Raw genomic sequence first — 25028 nt, forward strand, 5'->3', positions numbered from 1 at the left:
TACAACCACTATTCTTTGTTTTCTATCATTTTAAGCTCCATATCTTTGGGTTTTGGAGTCCCGGCTTTCCCAGGATCTTTCTGCATGAAGTTTGCGTGTTCTCCCTGTGCATGCAAGGGTTCTGTCCGGGTACTCCGTCTTCCTCCCACAGTCCAAAAATATGCTGAGGTTAATTGATTATTCTAAATTGCCTGTAGGTGTGAATGCGAGTGTGATTGTTTGTCTGTATATGTAGCCCTGCGACAGACTGGCGACCTGTCCAGGGTGTCCCCTGCCTTCGCCCAAGTCAGCTGGGATAGACTCCAGCCCCCCGTGACTCTAATGAAGATTAAGCGGTGTATAGATGATGATGGATGGATAGTTTTGGTTAGTTTTAGTACCTCCACACCAGGAACAACCAGAGTTATGTTTTCATATTGGTGACATGATATCTCAGGAGCGCCTTGAGAGAATTTCTTCAACAACGTTCACTTGGACTCGAGGATTAGCAGATTAGATGTTTTCGGTCAAAGTTCAAAGATCACTGTGACCTAACAAAGCACGTTTCAGGCCTCAAGAATGAATGCGCTAATTATGACAAACATTCACACAAATCTCTAACAGGATAAAATGATAGGTAGGTAGGTAGGTAGGTAGGTAGGTTTGTTGTCTTTTAAAAAGGTGCCAAAATGACATTTATCAGAGCCAGACACTTTAAAAACAGAGAGAACAAGAAAAGCACTCAGAGAGCGCAGTACTCCGCCAAGTCTACTCAGTCGTTGTATCATTTCCGACAGCTGAAAGCTTGAAAAAATTTGTGGCAGAAATCATGGCACTATAGAATGTAGCCATTTTATATAGGAGTACCCACAAACAAATTGACGTTGTGCTGAGCACAGGTGTGTGTTGTGCATCTGTATGTTATGTAGGGATACCAAATTGCATCACCTAAATATGTAGCGGGTGGCAGGAATTGATGGGGCTCGGAAACACCCCCACAATTTCTTCAGTTGTTCCTTGTATCATTTCTGACGGATAAGTCCCGATAAGTCTGCAATGGTCTATTTGTAGAAGGATCGCAATCGTGATCGTCAGCACGTAGCTGACGTAGTGTTCACTTGTTGTCATAGTTACAGTGATGCCGTGCCGCTATCTCACAATGATACAGAAATCTTTAGCAAATCTGTGGATCCAGACTATAAGCTGCATCACTGCCAAAATGTAATCACTTGGTCCTTGTGTCATTTCTGAATTTCCCTGAAAATTTCATCGAAATCTGTTTGTCCGGTTTTGAGTAATGTTGCTAACAGACAAACAGACAGTATATGTTTTCATTGAGGTGCAGGACATTGTTATACCAGTGAAAAAGGCAGCTGCTGTGAGTAAAAATGTGACAAGAACAAAAATAATCTCAAATGGGTTTGGTGTTCAGAGGTTCATATTCAGAGGTTCAAAGGGAAAGTCTGGACAGACATGGGTTTAAACTACAACTTGACTAGTTGATGGAGACAAATAATCAGAGGTGGGTAGTAACGAGTTACATTTACTCCGTTACATTTACTTGAGTAACTTTTTGGGAAAAAATTACTTTTGAGAGTAGTTTTACTCTGCCATACTATTTACTTTTACTTGAGTAGATTTGTGAAGAAGAAACACTACTGTTACTCCGTTACACTGGGCTACACTTGACTCGTTACTTTTTTATGTATCATATTAGATATGCTTTATTTTGCCGGAGAGATGCCCCCTGTGGATCTACCACATGACTGTGTTTCACCAATCAGACGAAGTAACAATAATCACGTGACTCCGTTTCACCAGACGTTGCCCTGCAGTCACATGACCACGTACGAACTGTGGCGGAATAGCGGCACAGACTCTACACACGTAGCAGACAAGGAATGAAAAAACGGGCATTTTCGAGACGTTTGATCTTGCTTCGGAGTCCGACAACATTAGCATAGCATTAGCATGGATATCTCCGTCTTTGGCTTTTGTCTTCTGTTTACTAACACGGGCGAAGTGAAGCGTGACGTCACGCTTGGTAGCCCAGCGTGATACAGCCGGGAGGGAGGGGGTTGGGGGAGTCCGAATATTCGGATCTCAAAATTAATATTCGGATACCCCCACAACGACAGAATATTCGGATATTCGGGTCCAGCCCTAGTTGTAATGTTATTTTCTATCTACTGAGCCTGTGCCATTTGGAGGGAAGTGAAATACAGTACGTCTTGTCACTGGAAGTAGTTTGCACTGTTCAAACATAACAACGTTACCTTACTTCAGGTATTTGTTTCAAAAGCTTTATGTTGTGAAAAATGGAGATTTGGAAATTCGTGTTTCTTGTGCTTTAACTTGTCATTTTGTAAAGATGTTATTTTTTATTTTATTATTTGCACATCATTTTAAATTTTTGTCTGTCTGATGACATCATTTCTAAAAAATAAATCGGACATTGCAATCAAACAGTTACTCAGTACTTGAGTAGTCTTTTCACCAAATAATTTTTTACTCTTACTCGAGTGATTTATTGGATGACTACTTTTTACTTCTACTTGAGTGATATTATTTTGAAGTAACGTTACTCTTACGAGTACAATTTTTGACTACTCTGCCCACCTCTGCAAATAATCGAAATGGTGCAGTCGTAGATTAATAAGCCAAAATTGTTTTTCCTCTTTTCTTTCCCCTGAATGCAGAGAAGAGCTAAACAGCATATATGTGTCAAATCGGCAGCGAATTAGTTGCTTGATTTCTCGTTTAATCTTTTTTTTAAAGACAGAAGCACCAACAGTTCTCTGGTTGCAGTTTCTCTAAAGTAAGAAATTGCTGCTTTGCTCTGTTTTCTGTGAATTTTAGACTCTTAAAGCAAAGACAACAGAAGACATCTCCTTGACTTTTCATGGGAGGAAGAGCTAGTTGCATATTCTATAGGTGTGCAGAAGCAATGCCACTGTCTCTGATGTAATAATAATAATGATAATAATAGAGCCATTTTTCATTGTCATGTCTGTTTCAGTTTGGCTTTTATTTGGGTTTAGATGGGTACTTTTAACCACCTTTCCATAACGGTTTCACTACACAGACCAGTGATACTTTAGACAACAAAAACAGCTGTGTAATCCTGTCATTTTAAATACAGTTTGAAATTACTTTTAGTTAACTTTTTAATATGCAACAAATAAATGGGGACTGTTTTTAGTCTTTCCAACCTTTTAAATGAAGAGAAAAAATATGAAGAATTGCATATACTCTATATTTGTATTTTTTTCTGCCTGCATCTTCTGAAAGAGAGATCACTGATTGGTGGAGCAGCAACAGTTAGTTGATGAATTGATTAGCAAACAGACAAAGTTGATATTCAAGAAAAAATAAACTAGAAGTGTTTGATTATTAAATGGGAGACTTTCATTAACTTCATTAACTTTCAGTAGACTGTCTTTTTGGACAGGGCATGAAACAATCTGACAGTTTACAGACAACAACAATTGAGAAGATAATCAGTATTTTAGTTGCAGCAGCTGTACTTTGAATCTCTTTTAAATAGGTGACAATGAAGCTGAGTGACTGTTGCTTGAGCTTTGGTAAATTAATTTTTTACATCCTGTTTATGGCCACAGGTCTCAGGATGAGAGTATGAGTGTTATATCTGTGGACATCTGTGTGCAGGGGCTCTGTGGATGTGCATTGTGCTGAACCCCCACTGTAAAGCTGAGCAGAAGGGCTTCTGGCTCCGGCAGCTTCGCAGGTGGAACGGCGTGGACGTCTGTCCCTTGGAGGACGGTAACCATGGCAGCGAGCTGACCAATCTGACCAACGCTCTGCCCCAGGGCCCTCCCGGCAACCCAGGTGAGACGACACCCGGGCAAAGCAGAAACATGGCCTCTCTTTGTTTCATTTCTTCTCCTACATCTCATCTTTTCTATCCATTTTCTCCTGCAGCGCCTCCTCCTCCTCCTTCTCTGTTCTGCTTCTGTATTAACACTATTAAGTCGTCTTTCTGCACCCTCCCCCCTCTCTTTTAATCAAGTCTCCTTCCTTCAATCTCAGTGCCTGCGAGCCTTATTACCTTTTTAGTGTGGCTAATAGAATGAGCCTAATAACACCGCCGAGGTCCTGCAGCTTTTTCTAGCCTTTGTTCGTCTCTCTGTTTCCACTAAATCAGAGAAAAAACAGACACATGAACGTTTCTATCAGGTGGTAATAAAAATGTTTGGAATGAGAAGACAGGTGCTGTTATTACTGCTGATGCTTTGGTCTGTAGCCCTGCATTTGTTCTGTCAGAGGCATTTTTCAGTTGTGATTAGTTGGTTTTCAAGTGAATATCAATGTTTGCCACTCCTTTGTCTCTCCGCTTAAAGAACTACAGCTTCCATAGTGATTTGACTGATGTAAATAGGAAGTGTAAAGCTGCCATTGCATGTACAATCAGCTGTCACTGGAGTAATTTGATACTAAAGAAATTCTGAAAACATGATTATTCTCAGGAAGATTCTACACTTAATGGTAGCATCTTTTTCTCAAATTAGATTTTCTAAGTTTTGGACCTTTAATCATAACAGACATGCAGTCAGAACCTTTTTGTTGTGACATGAGTTAAAATCATCTGACATCTTGTGTTTGTTTCTCACAGATTCTCTGACTCGGCCTCACCGTACGGTTTTCACACGAGCCATCGAGGCCTGCGACCTGCACTGGCTGGACCCCCACCTGCAGCACATCATCACTGAGGACCACTACACCAACTATTGTTACCACGACAACCTCGACAGCTCCCTGTTCGACGCCAGAGGGTGGCCCCTGTGGCACGGTGAGAGAGCAGGGACTCATGTTTTTAGAGGGGTGACAAATGAAAGTAATGAAAGGTAAAAAAAACAAGAGGGAGAAAATGAAATGTCTCTTGTTCTTTTTGTCTTCTGCAGAGCACGTCCCCACAGCGTGCGCCCGGGTGGACGCCCTGAGATCACATGGTTACCCCAAGGAAGCACTTAGGCTGACCATCGCCATCGTCAACACGCTGCGGAGGCAACAGCAGAAACAGCTGGAGCTCTTCTGCACACACAAAAAAGGTCCATTTGCCAGTCTTTAAGTATATATTTTGACATTTCAGGACAAAGGTGTTGTAAATCTACTGATATAAGCTGTTCTGGTTCTAAACCAAGTGTTGGTGCCAGTTTGGAACCAGTTCTCCTGGCCAAGACTTGGTTCTTTGCTGTTGAAATGTGAAAAACTGGTTCCAGATTTGGCACAAAAATCTGGAACCAACTGCGTTGGTGGAAAAGGGGTGTATGACTTTGGCTGAATGTTTGAGCCTGTCTTCCTGTAGAATGAAATTTAAGTTTAAACATTTGCACAGCAACACTCAAACATTCATGTGAAGTAACAATTGGATTATTTTTTGTTATGGTGGACTTCAAGTACTTCAAGTCTGCCTATGTACACTTTCTGTGTTACAGAGTTTACACAGTTCATTAACACACACTTTGCTACTGCAGAGCTGCTACACAGAGGAATCACATCAGTCACCAACCTGGAGAGCTGGGTAGGCCACCCTCTGGACCCTATCGGCACTCTATTCAGCACTCTCATGGAGACGAGGGGTGGCAGCGAGGAAGGAGCTCTGCTTGACTTCACAGGTATACAGCAATAGAACTACTCACACCACCCTTACGTGCGTAAAACTACCATAACATTCATATGAGTAAAAGCTGAAAGTGGGACATACTGTATGACTGCTGACAGTAGAGCTGGTTTTATCTGCTTTGTTCACATTTGGTTGATTTAGTTGAGATAGCAGTTTCCAACCCAGGGGTTGAGTTGCCTGAAAAGCTTCAGTTTTTGAGGCTTATCGCCAATCTTTTTGGGAGATATTTATTTTGGACCATAATTCAGCTGTGAGAAATTTAGACTGGAAGAGTTTTTTGCAGAAATGCAGAAGCACCAACTAAACTCCAGGCTTAAATGATCATCAGTCACCCGGACAATCTTCAACGATTATTGCATTTTATAAGCTAATCACAGTATGTTTGATGTAAAATCCTAATCTGAGAAGTAACCAACAACTTGATCTGTCAAGTAAATATAGTGGTATAAAAAGTACAGCACAGTAGAAGTATAAAGCAGCAGAAAATGGAAATGCTCAGGTAATTAAACATAGGTTGGAGCTTTTCTGCGCTGCAGATACAGTACACACAAACACTGGTTTTCCTGAGCGTTTTTCCTGCAGTGATTGTGTCTTTCCTGCAGGCCCTCAGGTCGCAATCAGCAGAGATGACACAGACGTGCTGATTGGCCTCCAGTCATCCTCCAATAACAGCTCATGAATAAGAAATGCAGCAGGAAAAACACTCCAATTAAAATGCATTAATTATTCAGGGAGCCCAGCTCAACGAATCTCAACATACTGCAGCCTGAAAAGACGTCGCAGCAGCAGCAGCTCAGTTTGTTTCGGACATGTTCACTTTTTATGTTGTAGCTTTATTTTCAATTAATAAAATTGCCATTTTTTCCAATCACTCAATAACCTATTATGAGATTTTACAAATTGGAAAAAAATTCTTTAAAAAAAAAAAAAAAAAAAAAAAAAGTTTTCACTTTGTCATGTGGGATTGAGTGTGTATTATTGGAACAAATACCAGTATTCATGTAAAGGAAATGTACAACACAGTAATGACTTAAAAAAGTAAAGTGGTATGAAGGTGAACTGATGATGACTGTGTTGGAGAAGTTGTGAAAGTTTTCAATTTAGACTCTTCTATTAATATCTAAGCGATTGTATGAGTGTGTGTTCACTGGGGACTGTGAACCCTCCTGGGATGAGCTGTGAGGTCTGCCAAGACATCATTAAACCATTAAAACACATGATTACTGTCCTCAGGAGAACGAGCTGTGAAAAAGGAGCACCAGAATGACCAAATAGATCAATAGATTTATCAATACCCGGCTCAATTCACAGCCCAAAGGGAACATTTTCCTTGCTAAGTCATCCTTCACCCCCTCCTCCCCTCTCCCTCACCCTCAGGCTCGCTGGGTTCAGGCAGGAGGACGGAGCATCCTGTTCTTCCTGCGCAGCGCTTCCTGGAGGATGGCGAGTCGTTTGTGTCGCTGGCTGTGGAGACGGCTCTGATTGGTTTAGGTCAGCAGAGGGTGATGCCAGATGGCCTCTACGCCCAGGAGAAGGTGTGTCGCAACGAAGAGCAGCTGCTGGCCAAGCTTCAAGAGGTCGAGTTAGACGACACGTTGGTGAAGATCTTCCGGAAGCAAGCCGTGTTCCTGCTAGAGGGTGAGTACAACTCAAACATTGTAGTATCTTTACAGTAGGACTGAACAGTTAACCAGTTTGAAATGAAATCTCAATTTGACACAATACAATTAGCAAGTCATAAATCCTGCAAATTAGAGAGTGATGTTATGCGGTATGTCTGATTCAGACTTTAAACTGTCAATGACTTTACAATTTCATGCCATCCTCCTTGTGGCTCAGTCACGTTTTTGGTGTTGCTTTTGATATTGTAAATCAAATCACAATATCGGTTGGAAAAAATGACACTCAGATATTTTCCCAAGATTGTTCAGCCCTAATTTACAAGCATATGCTGCTTTTCTTTGTCCTGTATGACATTTAATTAAATGTCATCAGGTCAGACAAAATTTTGACCATTTTTTTCTGGAGTTGCAAATGATGATTATTGTTGTTGATGATTGATCTCCTCATTTATTTTCTCAAGCAGCTGGTTTTGTCTAGCAAATTTTAGCCCAATTTTCATCCCAGAACACTGTAATGTACTCGGACTGTATTGAATCAAAAAAAATAATAATCTGGTCTGCTGAAATCTTAAAATCTGCCTGGTATCTGTAGATGAAGTGAATGTTCCACAGTGCACTGAGTGCACTCTATCTGCTAGCTTTATGAAAGCCTATAAAAAAATCTAGTATTTGCAGTATGTTTAATCATTTGAACCTGGTATATTTTTCTGAAATAGACTTGGAGCAGAGCAGCGTGCGACTGCCCATATTCATATAATATTTTATTGGTGATCCAGCACAAGAACTACTGAGAAATAGAACACAGACAAGTTACCTGCTGTTTATTTGATGACCTGCCATGTTGGTTGTTGAGCTGTGATACATAGACGGCTGTTTGCAAAGTTTGCACTCGACTTTTTGGCAACGACTACTCTGACATGGTATCAAATAGTTTGGAGCCAACTCCAACTCAGCGTTCAGTAAACGTTTAATAAGTTAGACCTAGCAGACTTCATCAGGTTGGGCCAGTTTGAAGTTATGAAAACGCGGTGGTGTTAGTTAGTCCTCCTGCCATCGAAATATGGGTGAATCCTGAAAGGCTGTTAACATAAGGCTGTTATCCTGAAAGGAACACTAGTGATTGTCAGACTAGTGAGAATGTGGTCGCAGCAGAACATATCAACCAACTAGGAAATGAAGCTATAATAGTTAAAAACTCTGTTTACAATAAATCATGGAGGATGACAAAGAGTTAAAATACTCACCTTAGATTTTTTTTTAATACCTTCTGTGCTGCCTTCGATATGTTTTGTGCACTCTATAGTGTTATATGGATTTCATTATTGTGGACACAGCAAAGCTAGCAGTTTCCCCATTTCCAGTCTTGATGTGAAGCTAAGCTAACCGGCTCACCTCACACATGAGCATCAGATCAATCTTCTCATCAAACAGAAATATGTCCTAAAATGTTGCCGGCTCCTTTAGGTGTTTCTGGGAATGACACACTATCTGTACACAAGAACATTCCTGTTTCACACCCTGAACCACAAACAGCTCTCTGTGCTTTAACAGTGTGTTATGTTAGTGTGTGCTGTGTTGTGTTCACGCTGTGTACTTTAGTGTGCACTCTGTGCTGTACATTTACACTTTGTATGTTCCAGTGTTTACAGTTGTGTGCAGGCGCTGTTTGCATTGTCAGTCTGTTTGCTGGCGTTGTGTGTGTGTGTCTATTGAAGACTATAATAAGTGTGTGGCTTGTCATGGTTCAAGGCTCTTTTCTCTGCAAACCCACGTATGACAGAGCTGCTCAGCCCCTCACATGCGGCTCCTGCTAACTCTGCTCGGTTGTGATTATAAAGCGGAGGCCCAGAGGAAGTCGCTGCTCGTATATCATTATGGACAAGGTTTAACACAACATGTATTTTTGTGATCTTTTAGGCTGCATTTACATATATGTCTGTATGATATTCTGTTTTTGTTATTATCAACAAATCCTCATGAAAAGACCAAAACACAAAAACAAGTATTGTTGTGTGTCCAAAGCCTGTTATATCATATTCCTCTGTGCCACAGAGCTCCTTTGTTTTCCAAAAAACTGTTAAAAACACATCAGTTAGACACACTGTTTCACTGGGTGATATGTTCCTTCATCACCATGAACACTCATTGTCTTTTGATTTAATCCCACACACACCATTCTGCTGCCCTAAATACTCTCTAGAGGACCAAATATGTATTCATCCACAGCCAAATATAGTCCCCAACAAATTCAGTATTTCCTTCTGTTTGAAAATTGCTTTCAGTGCCCGGCTGTAGGAAATTGCTGAACCTTATTTTAGTTTTTAAAGATTCATGTGTTCAGCAGAAATCAGTGGATCTGGAGTTGAGAGCCAAAGGGTAGAAGAGACGGGTTAATACCCTGTTCAAGTGATTTACTGATAATCAGAAAAACACAGGGCATTATTTATAGAACCTCTGATGCTTGATTTTAGGACAGATTTTTGCAATATGTCATGACTTGCAACATTTGTAATGTGAAATAATACCTTCTCTCACAGAAATTGCTTGAAAATGTTACTAGAACCCCAAATGTGTACTTGTCCGCAGCTGAAAAGGGTCCTCAACAAATTCAACTTTGTTAAAAACTGTAGTGCCCAGCTGTTTTAGGAAATTCTTCTGTGTTTTAAGTCTTCAGTAGGAATCGTAGGCTTGAAGCTGAAAGCCACAGACGGGGTAGAAGAAACGAGTCAACACACTGTGGTTTCTGGTCTTTTCATTATAATTGTTGACTAGATTTTACATCACATTTTTGAAATGCTGTATTTTATCTAAGAATAATGCTTAACAACTTCTAGAGGCACCAGATGTGTATTCATCTACTGCTGAAAATTATCCCCAACAAATTTCACGTCTTCCTGTTTCAGTAACTTTTGCTAAAATCTAGAGTTTCCAGCTGTATTAGGAAATTATTGAACTTTCTGAAAGCTAAAACTTTATATTTGACCTTTTTTCAAACTTTTTTTCTGTGTGTTAAATATTCAGCTATATATTCAATTGATTTGATATGTCAGTGTGGTTGAAGAAGCTTTCCAATGTTTGTTCACAATAAATGCCAGAGACCTTGGCGTTATCTGTAAGGCTTCATAAATATGTGAATAAAACCAACATTAAATGGATTTTTTTTTTCAACCCTGAAAAGGGACCAAGGACAGTAAATCATCCATCTTTGTGTTTTATGTTGTATTAGTTTGTTCTATTTTGTTTGAAAGTGTTTTTTATAGACAAAATGAATCATATGTTAGAGTTAAGGTCTGGATAGGGAACTCAGAATGGAGAAAAAAGAATAACAGCAGCCTAGTCCTCACATTTTCAAATCAATTAAACAGTTTTTTTTATTCTTAGAAGAAAGCACTGAAAATGAAATAATAGAATTAATTAGATCTAATAAATCCCTTTTGTCCCACAGAAAGGCTGCACAGAGAAATTAAGAATGGATTCCTCCCAAAAAGCTTTTCCTAGAAGCTGTCAGCCCTTCAGCTCATCAATTATTCTTGTAGTTTCCTTTACATACAGGATATTCTCTGATGCTTGATTAACAGAGCGATCAGCCTCTAAAACACAGCTGACTCACACTGTTCAGCTCGCTCTGCCGGTTTAATCAGACTTGTTGACGCATCAGGCTGGGAAAGTATCTGGTACACAAGGTTACTGTCCGGTCACATGTGAAGTATCACGCTGCGCTGATCTGTGCTCAGGTTGACTGTATAAACTTACCGCTGTGTTGTCCTGTTTCTTCCAGCTGGTCCTTACAGTGGCCTGGGGGAAATCCTGTACAGAGAAAGTGTCCCCATGCACACTTTTGCCAAGTATCTCTTCACCTCCCTGCTACCTCATGACGCCGAGCTGGCATACAGAATTGCACTGAGGGCCATGAGGTGAGTCAGTCTCCTTTTAGCAGCTAGCTGTCTGCCCACAAAGAAAATGTATAAAAGCAAAAACTAAAACATAGCCTGTTTGTATCCACTGCGGTTCTGTGAATATCAAGAGTGGGTTCTTTGAGATTAGCAGTGCCAGATAAACGTTGGTTTACCTTTTTATAAATGTCAGCAGCTAGTTTGTCTCAGTGATCTCACATGAAGGAAGCCTCACTAGATTAAAAACCACCAAGGTTTATTACTCCGCCAAGAAACGCGGCGGAGACATATGATGATCGGCGTAATGTGTGAATCTGTCTGTCTGTCTGTGGACAACATTACTCAAAAACGGAAGAATGGATTTGGATGAAATTTTCAGGGAAGGTTAAAAATGACACAAGACCACTTCATTAGATTTTGGCAGTGATGCGGATTATAGTCTGGATCCACGGATTTGTTAAGGGTTTCCCATTGCGAGATAGCGGCACGGCGTCACTGTAACTATGACAACAAATGAACGCGACCACCTGCCTGCTGACGATCGCATGATTGTGATCCTACTACAAATCGACCTTTGTGGACTTATCCACAACAGATAAGTCAAGGAATGGATGATACAAGGAACAATTGATTAAATTGTGGGGGTGTTTCCGAGTCCCACCAATTCCCACCGCCTGCTACATATTTAGGTCACAGGATTCGGTATCCATACAAAACGTAAACATGCATAACACACAGCGCAAGGTAATTTTTTTTATTAAAGATTTCATCCCTCGGAAATGATACGACTGAGCAGCCTTGGCAGAGTACTGCGCTCTCCGAGTGCTTTTCTTATTGTAAAAGTTTTCAAAAACCTGGATAGAAACAAAGCAGAGGGCCTCTGACATCAGTAAGCATTAAACACTTATGTCCACCTAAAATAAAATCATGTGTCAGTATAAATAATTTACAGTAAATTCAATTTGTGATTCAGTCATTTTCACAATCAGAATGCTGCAAGAACAGAATCACAGTAGTCATAATGACTTTAAGATATACGCTACCGCTCAAAAGTTTTGGGTCACTTAGAAATGTCCTAATTTTTGAAAGAAAAGCTGTTTTTTTTCAATGAATATAACATTAAATGAATCAGAAATACAGTCTAGACATTGTTAATGTAGTAAATGACTATTCTAGCTGGAAATGGCTGATTTTTAATGGAACATCTCCATAGGGGTACAGAGGAACATTTTCAGCAACCATCACTCCTGTGTTCTAATGCTACATTGTGTTAGCTAATGGTGTTGAAACAATTGAAAACAAAAAACAAATTTGAAAACAAATTGATGATTAGAAAACCCTTGTGCAATTATGTTAGCACATGAATAAAAGTGTGAGTTTTCATGGAAAACGTGAAATTGCCTGGGTGACCCCAAACTTTTGAACGGTAGTGTATGTTTAGGGTCTTGTGCAACATACATAGGAAATAAGTTATTTCTGCAAAGACGAGGACTGAATCATATGATATCATGTATGTTTGTTTTTAGTGATGGTGCTACTTCAGGAGCTTTGAGGCCATTTTAGGACAACTCAAACTTTTGTGCGTGTTCCACATGCAAGAACAATTCCTGTAGAACCTCCTTCAGGGCTGCCTTCAGGAGAAAAATAGTAGATGTCGACTGATTATCAGCATGGCCAATTATCTGGGCTGATATTTGCCATTTTTCCAATTATCCGTATCATTAATTTTAATAACCTATTACAGACAAAACAAATTAAATGTGCTAATTTGGCTCTTATGCAACCAACTCTTACTCTCTGTAGTTAATCTGTTGTCTCAGCCAGTGCCCGCCCTCAGCTCTATCTAATCAGTTACATGTCACAAATGGCAGCCAATCAACACTGAACGCTATTGTTTACAGACTGGGACTGACGAGAACATTGGCAGAGCAGAGCAGCTCTGCATTTGAGATGCAAGCTGAGACAAACTACAAACATACAGGCAACAGCCAACATAATGTGAATGTAACATTACTTTTAGTTATAAATCTTTTGTGTTGGTACCAGAAACATGAAATCAGTTCCACGATTAATGCAACATGCCATCTGTATAGTCCTCGTTGTGTTCACTAAGAGGTTCATGTGCTCTTTTCAAGAAACTGACATTTTAAGATGTATCCCAATTTGTAAAAGCAGTCTTTCTGGAGAAGAAAAAAAACTGGCATCATAGTTTGCATTCAGGGCCAAAATGGAAACAGAAAGGTGCATTTACACTGTAGGTAATCTTAGTGCTGAAAGGACGAACAAACATGAAGACAGTGAGGCGGGAAATTTAACAAACCTTTTTCTGTAGCCCGCCTGCCTGCCTGCTGTACGTCTCCTCTGGTTAGTTAGAGATGCAGGAAACAGAGGCAGATTCAGGAGCTATCTGGGACACTGTTTAATGACAAAACCTCCTTTTGCTGGAATATTCACTGAATAATTCAACACTGCTGAGAACGACTTTTTAAAATGTGTGAATAATAAATACAGGCTGTTGGTTTTCTCGCTTTAAATCATGTAAATCTTTATATCATTTTCCAGACTGAAATTAGAACAGAGGATTATTAAAGAACAGCAGCTATAACTGGATATAATAGCACTGTGGCACTGTGGTTTGGCTGAAAAGGAATTATTACGTTTAAACCCATCCTTTTCTCTGTGTTCATGGCCTGAGGCAAAGATCCACCTGAGCTCAGGTGTGAAAACACAAAGGAAAAACTATTGATTGATCCTATAAAGGGAACATTACACTCTGATAACTTCTTTACCTCCATTATGTGTTCTTCTGAGCAGACACATCTCTTCTTGTGTCTGATAAAGTTTTTGTCTGCTCTCAGGTTGCCGGTGCTGGAGTCCACGGCCCCCTCCGCTGACTTGTCTCGGCCTCACCACATTGTGTCGGTCGTGCCCAACCGCTACCCTCGCTGGTTCACTCTGAGCCACATCGAGACACAACAGTGTGAACTTGCCTCCACCATGCTCACTGCTGCTAAAGGTACACACACACACACACATGGACACAACCGTTTGAGCTTAATTTAAACTTCTGCCTTGGATCAACACCGTAGATTCCCCAGAAATCTAACTAAATCTCACAGCAAAACAGACACACCAATGTTAATGCTCACAAGGGCATAGGGCACTGATGTAGGCTGCAGCATAGGTTCAATACAGGGGTATAAATCAAGCTTTAGACGGCTGGGAGAATTGTTTCTACAGGCAGCTCACATCGGGCTTCACAGTTAAATCTAAGATACTTAATACTGCACAGCATGAAAAACCAGTAGAGACAATGAGACCAAGCGCAATTAGAATAGCATTTATTTACATAGTAATTCTTAAAATTATTGCACCCTGGATAAGCAACAGAAATGGGATGGAGGGAATGTTGCATGGATGCTGAAAGGGAGACTTCTAGTAACAATATAGAGTTACTGAAACACCCGTGTTCATGTTCTGATTTGGTCCACATTAGGAACATCCTTACAACTGGTGTCAAGTGGAAATAGTCCTAGATGTATGTGACAAAGTCATCAGATCTTACATTTCTAAAGCAATATTGCATCACTTTCTTAATCTTCCCCAATTTAATTCCAACAATTGCTTGCTAATCACTGAGCTCATTCAGTGTCATGGAAGTCTATATCATGGTGCTTCTTTACTAACTGAACTCCCACAGTGCTCTCTGTTTGCCAGAGAGCACTTGTTATTGTTATCAGCAAATACTAAAAATTAAAGGACTTGGATTGGATAGCGTCGGATCAGGATCACGAAAGTAAAAGTAGTTGATGGGGACATCCCTAGTCTACACTGTCACAGCATTCACTTCCTGATTCATTACACTTTTCATCACATCTGTTTTTTGAAAGTAAACAGACATCATCCTAGGTGGTTAATTCAATATGTATAATTACTTTTAGCACCGACTTTGTTGTGTATGCTAGCAGCTACTGTGTAGTTCAGGAAATCAGTGATTGTACTTTTCACCTCTGCTTCATGTTTACATCAGCATCTGCATGTCAGCCATATGTGAATGGTCAGGTGATATATTTCTGTGCACACTAACATGCCTGAAAACTCCCATGTCGACTGTTTATGCACTGTTTTACATGGTACCAGTGCATACACGAAGCAAACAGTTGGTTGCTTTGTTTTCCAAAATACTATGAAGAAAGAAGAGCAATGATGAAAAGCAAGAACAGAGATTTTGTTTGGACTGATGACAAAGTGGCACTGTCACTGAAAACAAGTTGGTACAGAGAGTCAGTGCACCCTGAATTTTAATGGTTGTAACACTGACTACATGCAGTGGTACTGCATTCCTGATCACATGCAGAAACAAAGAAACACATCAGTCATAGGAGCACTACAGGTTTAAATAGTAGCAGCTGGACACATCCATAACAGCACAGCTTCATCATCACAGCCAGACAAAGCAGCTGTGCTCACAACCAGCAGTTGGATGCTGTCAGAGATCAGTCTTCTAAAATGAATAACCAATAAATGCATGAAGTCTGGATCAGAAGGAAGGTAAAGCATATTGTGAGGAAGCACAAATTAACAAACTCTTACTATAGCCCTTGTTGGACTCCTAAATAAAATCTTCTGAAATTTCCCTTTCATCTAGGTTGGGGTATGTAAGTGCTAAAACAAAGACAACTGGACCTGTGTGAGATTCTTGATGTCATTTCAACTCTCTTTCGAAAGGCCATTTCAGTTCAGAGTGTTCATTGTTCTTATATGCATTGTTTGTCTGTTCTTCATCTGCTATCCTGTTCTATTTCCTCTTTTTCATCAACCCAACCAGTCGAGGCAGATGGCTGCCCTCTCCGAGCCTGGTTCTGCCGGAGGTTTCTCCTTCCCAGCAAACGAGAGTTTTTTCTCCCCACTGTTGCCAAGTGATTACTTAAAGGGAATCCAAAGGAAACAGTTGATTTTTAGTATTTTTGTAAAGTCTTCACCTTACATGTTGTGAATTGGTGGTATATAAAACAAATTGTCCCAGGGATCCCAGATGTTTAAGCTCCTGTGGGGTGGGTTACAGTCGTTGAGGTGACATGACCCACTCGGCCATCGTATGACTACCCTGAGTGGAGGTTAGAGTGGGTGTCTGTCTGCATTGTAAGTGGCTGGTAAGTGGTGACTCTCAACATGCCAATGACCACACAGAAGCTGAAATTCATGGGACACTTTAGCAGTCAGCCAGAACTAAACAAACCCTTTTAACATCTTTAAGCAGGGTCCAGCTGCCTTCCTGTTAGCGCTTAGATACCATGACCTGAATGACTGAAATAACCTGTTATGAGAAGATACAGATAAGATTTTACCGTGCACTTTGCCTCTCTGTCTGTTACCAGGTGATCCTCGTAAGCTAGAAACAGTGTTAGAGTCCATCCAGAAGAACATCCACTCCTCCTCCCACATCTTCAAACTGGCCCAGGATGCCTTCAAAATTGCCACTCTCATGGACAGCCTGCCGGACATCACGTTGCTTAAGGTCTCCCTGGAGCTGGGCCTTCAGGTAAATTTGAAGAAAGAAACATGAACATATACGTTAGATTTTGTGCAAACTCTGCTAATCTCATGTTTCCTACAGGTGATGAGAATGACCCTGTCGACGCTGAACTGGCGGCGGAGAGAGATGGTGCGCTGGCTCGTCACCTGTGCTACTGAAGTTGGTAAGTTTGCTTTTGCTACCACAAGAAATTGACTCACGCTGTGGCAGATTTACCCAACAAAGATCTGAGCTAATTTTGAAGCAACCAGTCATGAACTCCAGACAACAATCATTAAATTCTTCCGAAACTACAAGCAATGCAAAAAATTATTTTCATATGAATTTACAGCATTTGCAACCGACTTATAAAGGGTTCTTGAACACGCACTTGTTAGTGTCCTACATGTCAGGTTGAAATAATGCACAAATCTTATTTTATTTTCAAATCTTGATGTTTTTTGCTTCAAAATTAAGTGAAATGCATTGTTACAGACTCAAAAACACGTGAAATACAGAGTACTCACTCAGAACTCGTTCAACACATGATTTTGTTCATCTTCGCCTTGCCATCTGTGAAAACAGAACATTATTGAAGAGTATATTTTAATAATACTCTATTAAATGTCACACACAGGTTTACTAATGAGACATTGCAGTAATGGCAGTGTCTGCTTTCAGCTACAACATGAATTTGTTTCAGCAGAATCAGCATTACAAATGGTTGAATTTTGGTTAAATATCTCAGTTTACACAAAGCAGAAATGCACAAGTTGAGTCACATGACAGTAAACAGACAGCTCTTGACTAGAAAACATTGAATGTTAATGCTCCCAGTGCTGTGGCCAGGAGATGTCATTATGATTATTTTTTATAACTATTTCTGATCAGCTGGAGGAAATTTTGGACATCTGATTCTTAATTTTATCAAGGCAGAAGGCAAACAGCAGCAGTGGTACCAGACTTAGTGAAAGTCAACATGACTTCACTGCATGGTTTGAGCATGGAGTAGAATAAAGAATAGACTCATGAGGGGGTTAAGTATCTATTCACACACTTTGGCACACATTATTTCTCCAGTAACTTCTTGTTCAGAAAACCTTGTTTCAGTTTGGCCTGTCATTGTTAAACACCGATTAATCCATTTTTTACAGCTGCTGTTGTGTTTTTGATTAAAGATGATGAGAAGAAATGCAAAGATAGAAAATATTTGTTGTTCTGCAGCCACATAATGCTGCGCCCAGTTACAATCTAGAAAAGAAATAGCTAAGTCAGTTACAAATAACTTGAAAAGATTTTCGTGCCTGTGCTTGCTTAGAAATGTGAGAGACTTTCAGAAACAGCAGGCCAGACTTCAGAAGGCCTTTAAAATAGGTTTCAGTGGGCTCTCTGTGAGGGGGTAGGAATGACTGGCAGGGCAGTAATTATGGGAGATTGGTGGTTGTTGGCTGATTGAGTGGGCCTTATATTTGGACCTGAATGCTGAAGCCAGCGGCTGATTTCCCTGAAGTGGACGGGAAGTTGTGTCCAGAGGGAGGGAGCTCTGCAGAGGAAAACCCTCCTCCCAGATGACTTCTTGTGAATGTGGGGGAGTGACAAGGAGTCCCTGTTTCTGTTTGAATGGGTTCATTGAGAGCATGCTGGTTGGGGATGCAGAGCAGGGCTACGTCATGTAATATCCGATTAGAATGTAAAACTCCATTGTACGACTGGTGATGCATTTTGATTAATGATTGTAGAGGACAGAGTGAGGTCAGAGAATAATCTGATCCAGTAGCACACTGTTTAACTATTGGATCGACTGGTCAAATAGAGGTTAATGTTCAAAATAAAGGGTTTTAGTACAACTTAAACAGTGCTAGATGTATTTTGATGTCTTGAGGGTTGAAAATGTGCATTTTTCCAGCAATACAGGAAAAAAAGAGGAAAAAATTACAATACATTTTACAAATTGTATGTATATTACAGAATTTACGAGACATTTTATTTGTTGTCAACCAAACCCTAGGTATTTCCAGACCTCCCTGCCCTCTGTTCATTTTGTTTCATATTGTGTAAGTTAAATTCTTTTTTAAACAGCCATTAGCAAATGATGCTTAAACAGGCTGAAATTGTACATTTGCTGGGGACTATTTGAGTGCTTAAGTGTTTCTATAACCCAATCAGAGACAAAATAGCATTAGATGTTCCTATTGACTAATTTCACTTCAACGGAAATTTAAATCTAGAATAGTCCAACTGCACAAAATGGAGGAATCGAAGATGGAAAAAGCTAAAGACCTCAGATCGAGCCTTGGGGAACACCATATTAGCATTTTGCACAGGCAGGAGAATTAACACCCTGTTAAAATTTGTCTACTTTCCAAGGAAGTAAAGTTTCCTTCAATCCTTTATTACCTGTGTTACCTGAGGAAGTACGTAAAAGCTTCTTTTGATTTTTAACAAACAGCAGTTGTAAACTGCTGCGCAAATCTTTAGCATCCTTAATAATATGCAGCACTCTACGCCCTACCTTGAAAGTTCCTGAACTCAGTCCAACTCACTGAAGCACAAAAACTTCATTCAGACCCAGATTCATCAGGTGGAAGTTTCTCAAAGGTTCCTTACGTTGTGAGGCAGCTTGAGTATCGCAAGATTTGTTAAAGTGAGAATTTATCTTGTCAGGCTTCAAGCTATACCTTTGTGGTTGATTATAGTTGGTTTTACAAATTAGTCTTCTATAAAGAGCTACTGTCAGCCACAGGTGTATTTAAAGTGTGAATTAGATGGTGACAGACTCATCCAATCACCTGCCAAGTATTCTTTGACAGTGCCAGCTCTTTTCCAAACAACTTTGGTTCTGTTTCACAAACCATCTGGTACAATAGTTTAGAAAGTTTAAACACAGCAAACTACGGTTCAAGGATTTGGGTGAAAACATTTATTTGTGCTTTTTCTGACAGATATTGTGATTTCATTTGCGATAAATTTGATCTAATTTTGACACAGTTTTCACTGTGTTGTAGCTTTAAAACGTGAAGTAGCATCACTGCATGAGATACGTAAGACTTGGCTAATGTCAGTCGTACCACACTGTGCACATCTGAACCACATAGTATACGTTGATCGATGATCAACATAAACAAACCCGAAAAATCTGCTCAAATTCAATAACATTAAATCAGAAGGCAAGATTCAATACTGAAATCAATTAGAATCGATTAATTGTTGAGCCCTGCTTCACAATGAAATGTCCTCTCCTCACTGTGTAGGTGTGTTTGCATTGGACAGCATCATGCAGAGCTGGTTCACCCTCTTCACCCCGACTGAAGCGACCAGTGTCGTGGCAAGCACAGTCATGTCCAACAGCACCATCGTCCGCCTGCACCTGGACTGCCACCAGCAGGAGAACTTGGCCAACTCGGCCCGCACCCTGGCCCTGCAGTGTGCCATGAAGGACCCCCAGAACTGTGCCCTGTCGGCTCTGACGCTCTGCGAGAAGGACCACATTGCCTTCGAAACAGCCTATCAGATTGTACTGGACGCGGCAGCCACAGGAATGAACTACACTCAGCTGTTTACAATAGCACGCTACATGGAGCACCGTGGTTATCCTATGAGGGCCTACAAGCTAGCAACGTTAGCCATGACTCACCTGAACCTCAGCTACAACCAAGACACACACCCGGCCATCAATGACGTGCTCTGGGCATGCGCGCTCAGCCACTCGCTGGGAAAAAACGAACTGGCGGCTGTCATTCCCCTGGTGGTGAAAAGTGTGAAGTGCGCCACCGTCTTGTCGGACATTTTGCGGCGGTGCACGCTAACGACGCCAGGCATGGTGGCGCTGCACAGTCGCAGGAACTCTGGGAAACTGATGTCTCTGGAAAAAGCTCCGCTCAGGCAGCTACTGGATGCCACGATCGGGGCCTACATCAACACGACACACTCCAGGCTGACGCACATCAGCCCTCGTCACTACAGCGAATTCATCGAGTTCCTCAGTAAAGCCCGAGAGACGTTCCTCATGGCGCACGACGGACACATCCAGTTCACACAGTTCATAGACAACCTGAAACAAATTTACAAGGGCAAGAAGAAGCTCATGATGCTCGTTAGAGAGAGATTTGGTTGAAAGAGGATCATTTGACCAAATCTCCATTTTTTTTAACTTGAGTCTCCTTTTTTATCCTTTCTAACTTGAAGTGAAAATCAACTTAAAACAACATCCATGTGAATCTTTTTCCTGTAATTTGGGACTGATGACGAGGAACAGTTTCCTAAAGGCAAATAATTAAATGAAAAGTCTGTGATGTGACAGCATACCAAGCATGATCCCAGACAGGTTCTAGTGTTAGACAGCCCAAACTGAAAGAATGAAACATGTTTTTAGTTGTCAACTTCTAAAGTTGACAAGTCTGAAATTGGAAGAAAAAAAAGACTGTAAACCACAAAGGCAACACCTGGGGCCAGATGTGTCAAACTGTTTATGGATATGCACATTTTTTGGCAGTTTTTTGAAGCTGTGTACCATGAATGGGCATAAAAAAGCCTGACTCACTTGGTTCATATCGATAATTCAAGGGAAGCTTCAACTGTAGCCACAGCCGCTTAATGGTTAACAGCTTATTATTATCATAGCACTGCAATAACGAACAGTACATTTCAGTCTGCAACAGATGATTAGTTTTATTGATCACAATCATTTGGTCAATAAAAGAAAATGGTGAAAAACAGCAGAGCAACATCCCCAAATGGCTTTCTTTGTCCAGTACCAGTCCACAATCCCAAAGTATGACATTTTGGACACTAATTCTCTCACTTAAGGCTTTAAACTAGCTAGTGTTCCGTATTTGTCAGTATTTGATTATTGAAATAGTTGCAGATTCATTTTCTGTTATCAACCAATAAATCGATTGACTAACTGTAGCAACTGTACTTCTGCTAATGTTACTTTGGATTGCAAAATGATCACACCATTATGATTGAGGCCGAGTCCTCACTGACATGGATCATTTTAAGAAAATGAAGTTTGTAAATTCATCTTTGATGAATTAAAAAAAATGCAAAAATAAGAATCAGTGCAAACAGCTACTATGTTGGCAATTGAGTCAATTTTCAGATGGCAAAAAAGGCTAAAAATTCAGTTTTTAGCTCCTCCAATGTGAAAATTTCTGTCAAAATAATACAGTGAAGTGGATATCTTATCTTCTGTAAAGCCTTTTTTGCTGTATTCTGATGTCTGACAGACCAATCGACTGACTGACGATGCAAGATTGATCAGCGGTGACAATAATAGTTTGTGGTAGCTCTGAAAATGTGTTTTACTTTTGGATTATGTGTCACCTTATATTTAATCTGCTTATCATTTCAACCACATTGTGTGTCTCCTGGTCTAGTTGGTATTTCTTACACAGATCATTGTACACATCTGGCCCCACGGTTATTGATGTGTATAAACGGTAAAGTTTGCAGAAGGAGAAGGCTGTCAGTTTGTGGATGTTTGTGTGTTTTTCCCTTTACATGTATGACAGTGAGAGAGTTTTACACTGACTGTATCCTGTATTGTCCAGTGGCAAAATGTCTACCTTGCACTCCTCTTACTTCCTTCAGCTCACAGCCTCAAAGAGAAGTCAAACGGCTTTAAACCAAATGGAGCAACTCCATCTGAAGTGACGAGTACCTCTTTTTAAGGATCCAGCTTTACTCTCCCCCCCCACAGGCCTCCTTGCCCATCTGCTCGAGAAAAAACTCCAAATCCACCATCAGAATTCATTTTACTGGGTTATTTTCTGCCATCTTCAGGCTGATTGCTTTGGCTTTGCAGTGTTGTCTCAAAAGTTCAGTATGCTCATTTTACAAAGACAAACTGTCACAGCGCTCGCTCTTGTGGAAACTTGGCAACTGTCAGCATACGTTCTCAGGGATTTCTCTAAAGAAAAAACAGACGAAAAAGAAGAAAAAAAGAGCAAAAGCATTTTATTGTTCTGTATATATGAAAGTATATGTCTGAATATTGAAAAATGTATATGTTAACTAATTTATGACAGAATATTCTATATGTAAGGCACAATACTTGAAGCTGCAGTACTTTTGGTTTTTGAAACAAACATGAAAAAAACATATCAGTAGGACTTCGAAATGTTTGCCTTGCATTGCATCCGGGGCCGGTCCAAATGCTAACACACTGCAGACGTGATGAACTGCAGAGATGGCCGGCTGTAAGACAGACGTGGACACACAAATGCAGAAGTGATGGCTGTGGAGGCAAAGCAGCAGCGACATGCAACTGCTGCAGAAACCTGCCTTCACATCAGCATCTGCAACGATTCGCTCCCAAACTGAAGCTGGTTCACGTCCATGCCTCTTCTTCTCACATCTCGACTTTGTGCAGGACAGAAAGTTGCTCTAAACTGTAGGTCTCGACTGTTTTTTTTTTTAAAACGCTATTTTGTGTTTTTAATTTCTCTTCCTCTTCAACTGATTTAATTTCTCTCTAGAATTCCTCACACGAGAACAGCCTTCTTTCTTGCCTTGTCTTAATGCTTTAAAATAACCAAATGGGAGTTCTAACTACCAAACTCTTTTCATATGCCAACTGACTTTGGTTACAGCCTTTTAGTGTCTTTAATTTGTAGCTGGACTGGCTCTGTATTCTGTGCTTTAAAAGCTCATCTCATGTGTTCTTCGATGTCGTCTCTTTGAGGTCTGTTAGTAGCTCCTTTGTTTAGAAACAAATGATGCTCCCTTTTATTTATTACATTAGGTGAATGATTGTACAACCATGTCGACATGCTCATGAAGTTGAAACTAAGATTTGATACACTGATCGATTTATTTATGTAACTAAATCACTGTTTTATAAACTTGTTAATGAATCAACACTTGGTTTTGAGTAAATTAGTTTTTTGAGAGGATGATGGATGTGTACGTGTTCTTTACTATTACTTCGCCAAGGAACGGTGGAGTTATGCGACGATCAGCGTATGTTTGTCCTTCCGTCTGTTTGTCTGTTCACGTTTCTCAAAAACGGACCAACGGATTTCAATGAAATTTTGAGGGAAGGTCAGAAATGACACAAAGACCAAATGAATAGATTCTGGCAGTGATGCGGCTTATAGTCTGGATCTATGGATTTGTTAAAGATTTCTGTATCATTGTGAGATGGAGGTATGGCGTCACTGTAACAAGTGAACACTATGTCAGCTGCCTGCTGACGATCACGATTGTGATCCTACTACAAATCCACCGCTGCGGACTTATCGAGACTTATCCGTCAGAAATGATACAATTAACAGTTGATTAAATTATGGGAGTGTTTCCGAGTCCCATCAATTCCAGCCGCCCACCACAAAGTTAGGTCACTCGATTTGGTATCCGTACATAATGTACACATGCATAACACACGTCTGTGCTCAGTGCAAGGTAATTTTCTTTATAGGTACATCTATATTCAATGGCCACATTCTATATTGCAGTGATTTTTGCCACAATTTTCTTGTTTAAATTTGTGGCTGCTTTATCTACTTATCTACAATTCACATGTGACCTTTTATCCTTCCATGCTCTGAAATAAGATCCATACAAATAACAGAATTAGAAAAATGTTTACAATAAGAGAATCTCACTTGGCAACTGACTAGTTATTTGTAAAGTTCTTCATTCTGATACGTTTAAAACCAGGGGTCTAAATCTTCTATTTATGGACAGACATTGGCGCCCTCAGTATTTTCTGATGATAAATAAATCCAATCAACACAAAGATTCTCAATGCAACTACAAACAAAAACCGACTCCAAAAATATTGATATGAGTACACAGATGTGAAAACATTTACAGACACAGAATGATTGCAAAGAGATACACATCAGCTGCAAAGAGACAAAAGGCTTCAAACTGTCCACAAAGAGACAAAATGTCTGCAAAGAACTGCAAAGTGACGCCAGAGGACAACAGAGAAGCAAAACAATGCAAAGTGACAGAAAATTGCTACAAAAATATAAAATGACCACATACAGATGTGAAACAACTACACAGACACAAAATGCAGTGTGTCTCTGTACTTGCAAAGAAATTAATGAAGGCAGTGTCCACAAAGATACGCAAAACAGCGTAACATGACCACAAAGCAGAAGAAGGTCTCTATGTAAAGTGACATAATGTCTACAGGGACATGCAAAAACACCTAATTATAACATGGACACGTAAATGACCAAAAAGAGATGCAAATATTTGTAAAATGAAAGTAAAAACACATGTAATGACTGCATAAGTGTGTAAATTACCCCTAAGCAATGGAAAAGAACTACAAAGAGACATAGAGCGACGTAGCATGACCATAGAATGACCACCAAGTCATGTAAAAATGATGACAGACAACTAAAAATTCAAGAAAT

The 25028-nt window shown here is 40.2% G+C and overlaps 1 protein-coding gene across 1 annotated transcript in view; it reads left to right on the forward strand.

The window, feature by feature from the left end:
- zswim6 (zinc finger, SWIM-type containing 6) overlaps positions 1-23549 on the forward strand; it is a 64832-nt gene extending 41283 nt beyond the window's left edge. Inside the window, exons 5-14 of the mRNA XM_023266068.3 lie at positions 3649-3828; positions 4613-4789; positions 4902-5048; positions 5475-5615; positions 7001-7261; positions 11024-11159; positions 13997-14154; positions 16517-16680; positions 16756-16837; positions 19905-23549. Coding sequence (XP_023121836.2) covers positions 3649-3828; positions 4613-4789; positions 4902-5048; positions 5475-5615; positions 7001-7261; positions 11024-11159; positions 13997-14154; positions 16517-16680; positions 16756-16837; positions 19905-20767 — 2309 coding nt within the window. The 3' untranslated portion in view covers positions 20768-23549. The remainder of the gene's footprint in view (positions 1-3648; positions 3829-4612; positions 4790-4901; positions 5049-5474; positions 5616-7000; positions 7262-11023; positions 11160-13996; positions 14155-16516; positions 16681-16755; positions 16838-19904) is intronic.
- Positions 23550-25028: the final 1479 nt, after the last annotated feature.

The sequence above is a fragment of the Amphiprion ocellaris genome, chromosome 17 (assembly GCF_022539595.1).
Source record: "Amphiprion ocellaris isolate individual 3 ecotype Okinawa chromosome 17, ASM2253959v1, whole genome shotgun sequence".
Lineage (NCBI taxonomy): Eukaryota > Metazoa > Chordata > Actinopteri > Pomacentridae > Amphiprion > Amphiprion ocellaris.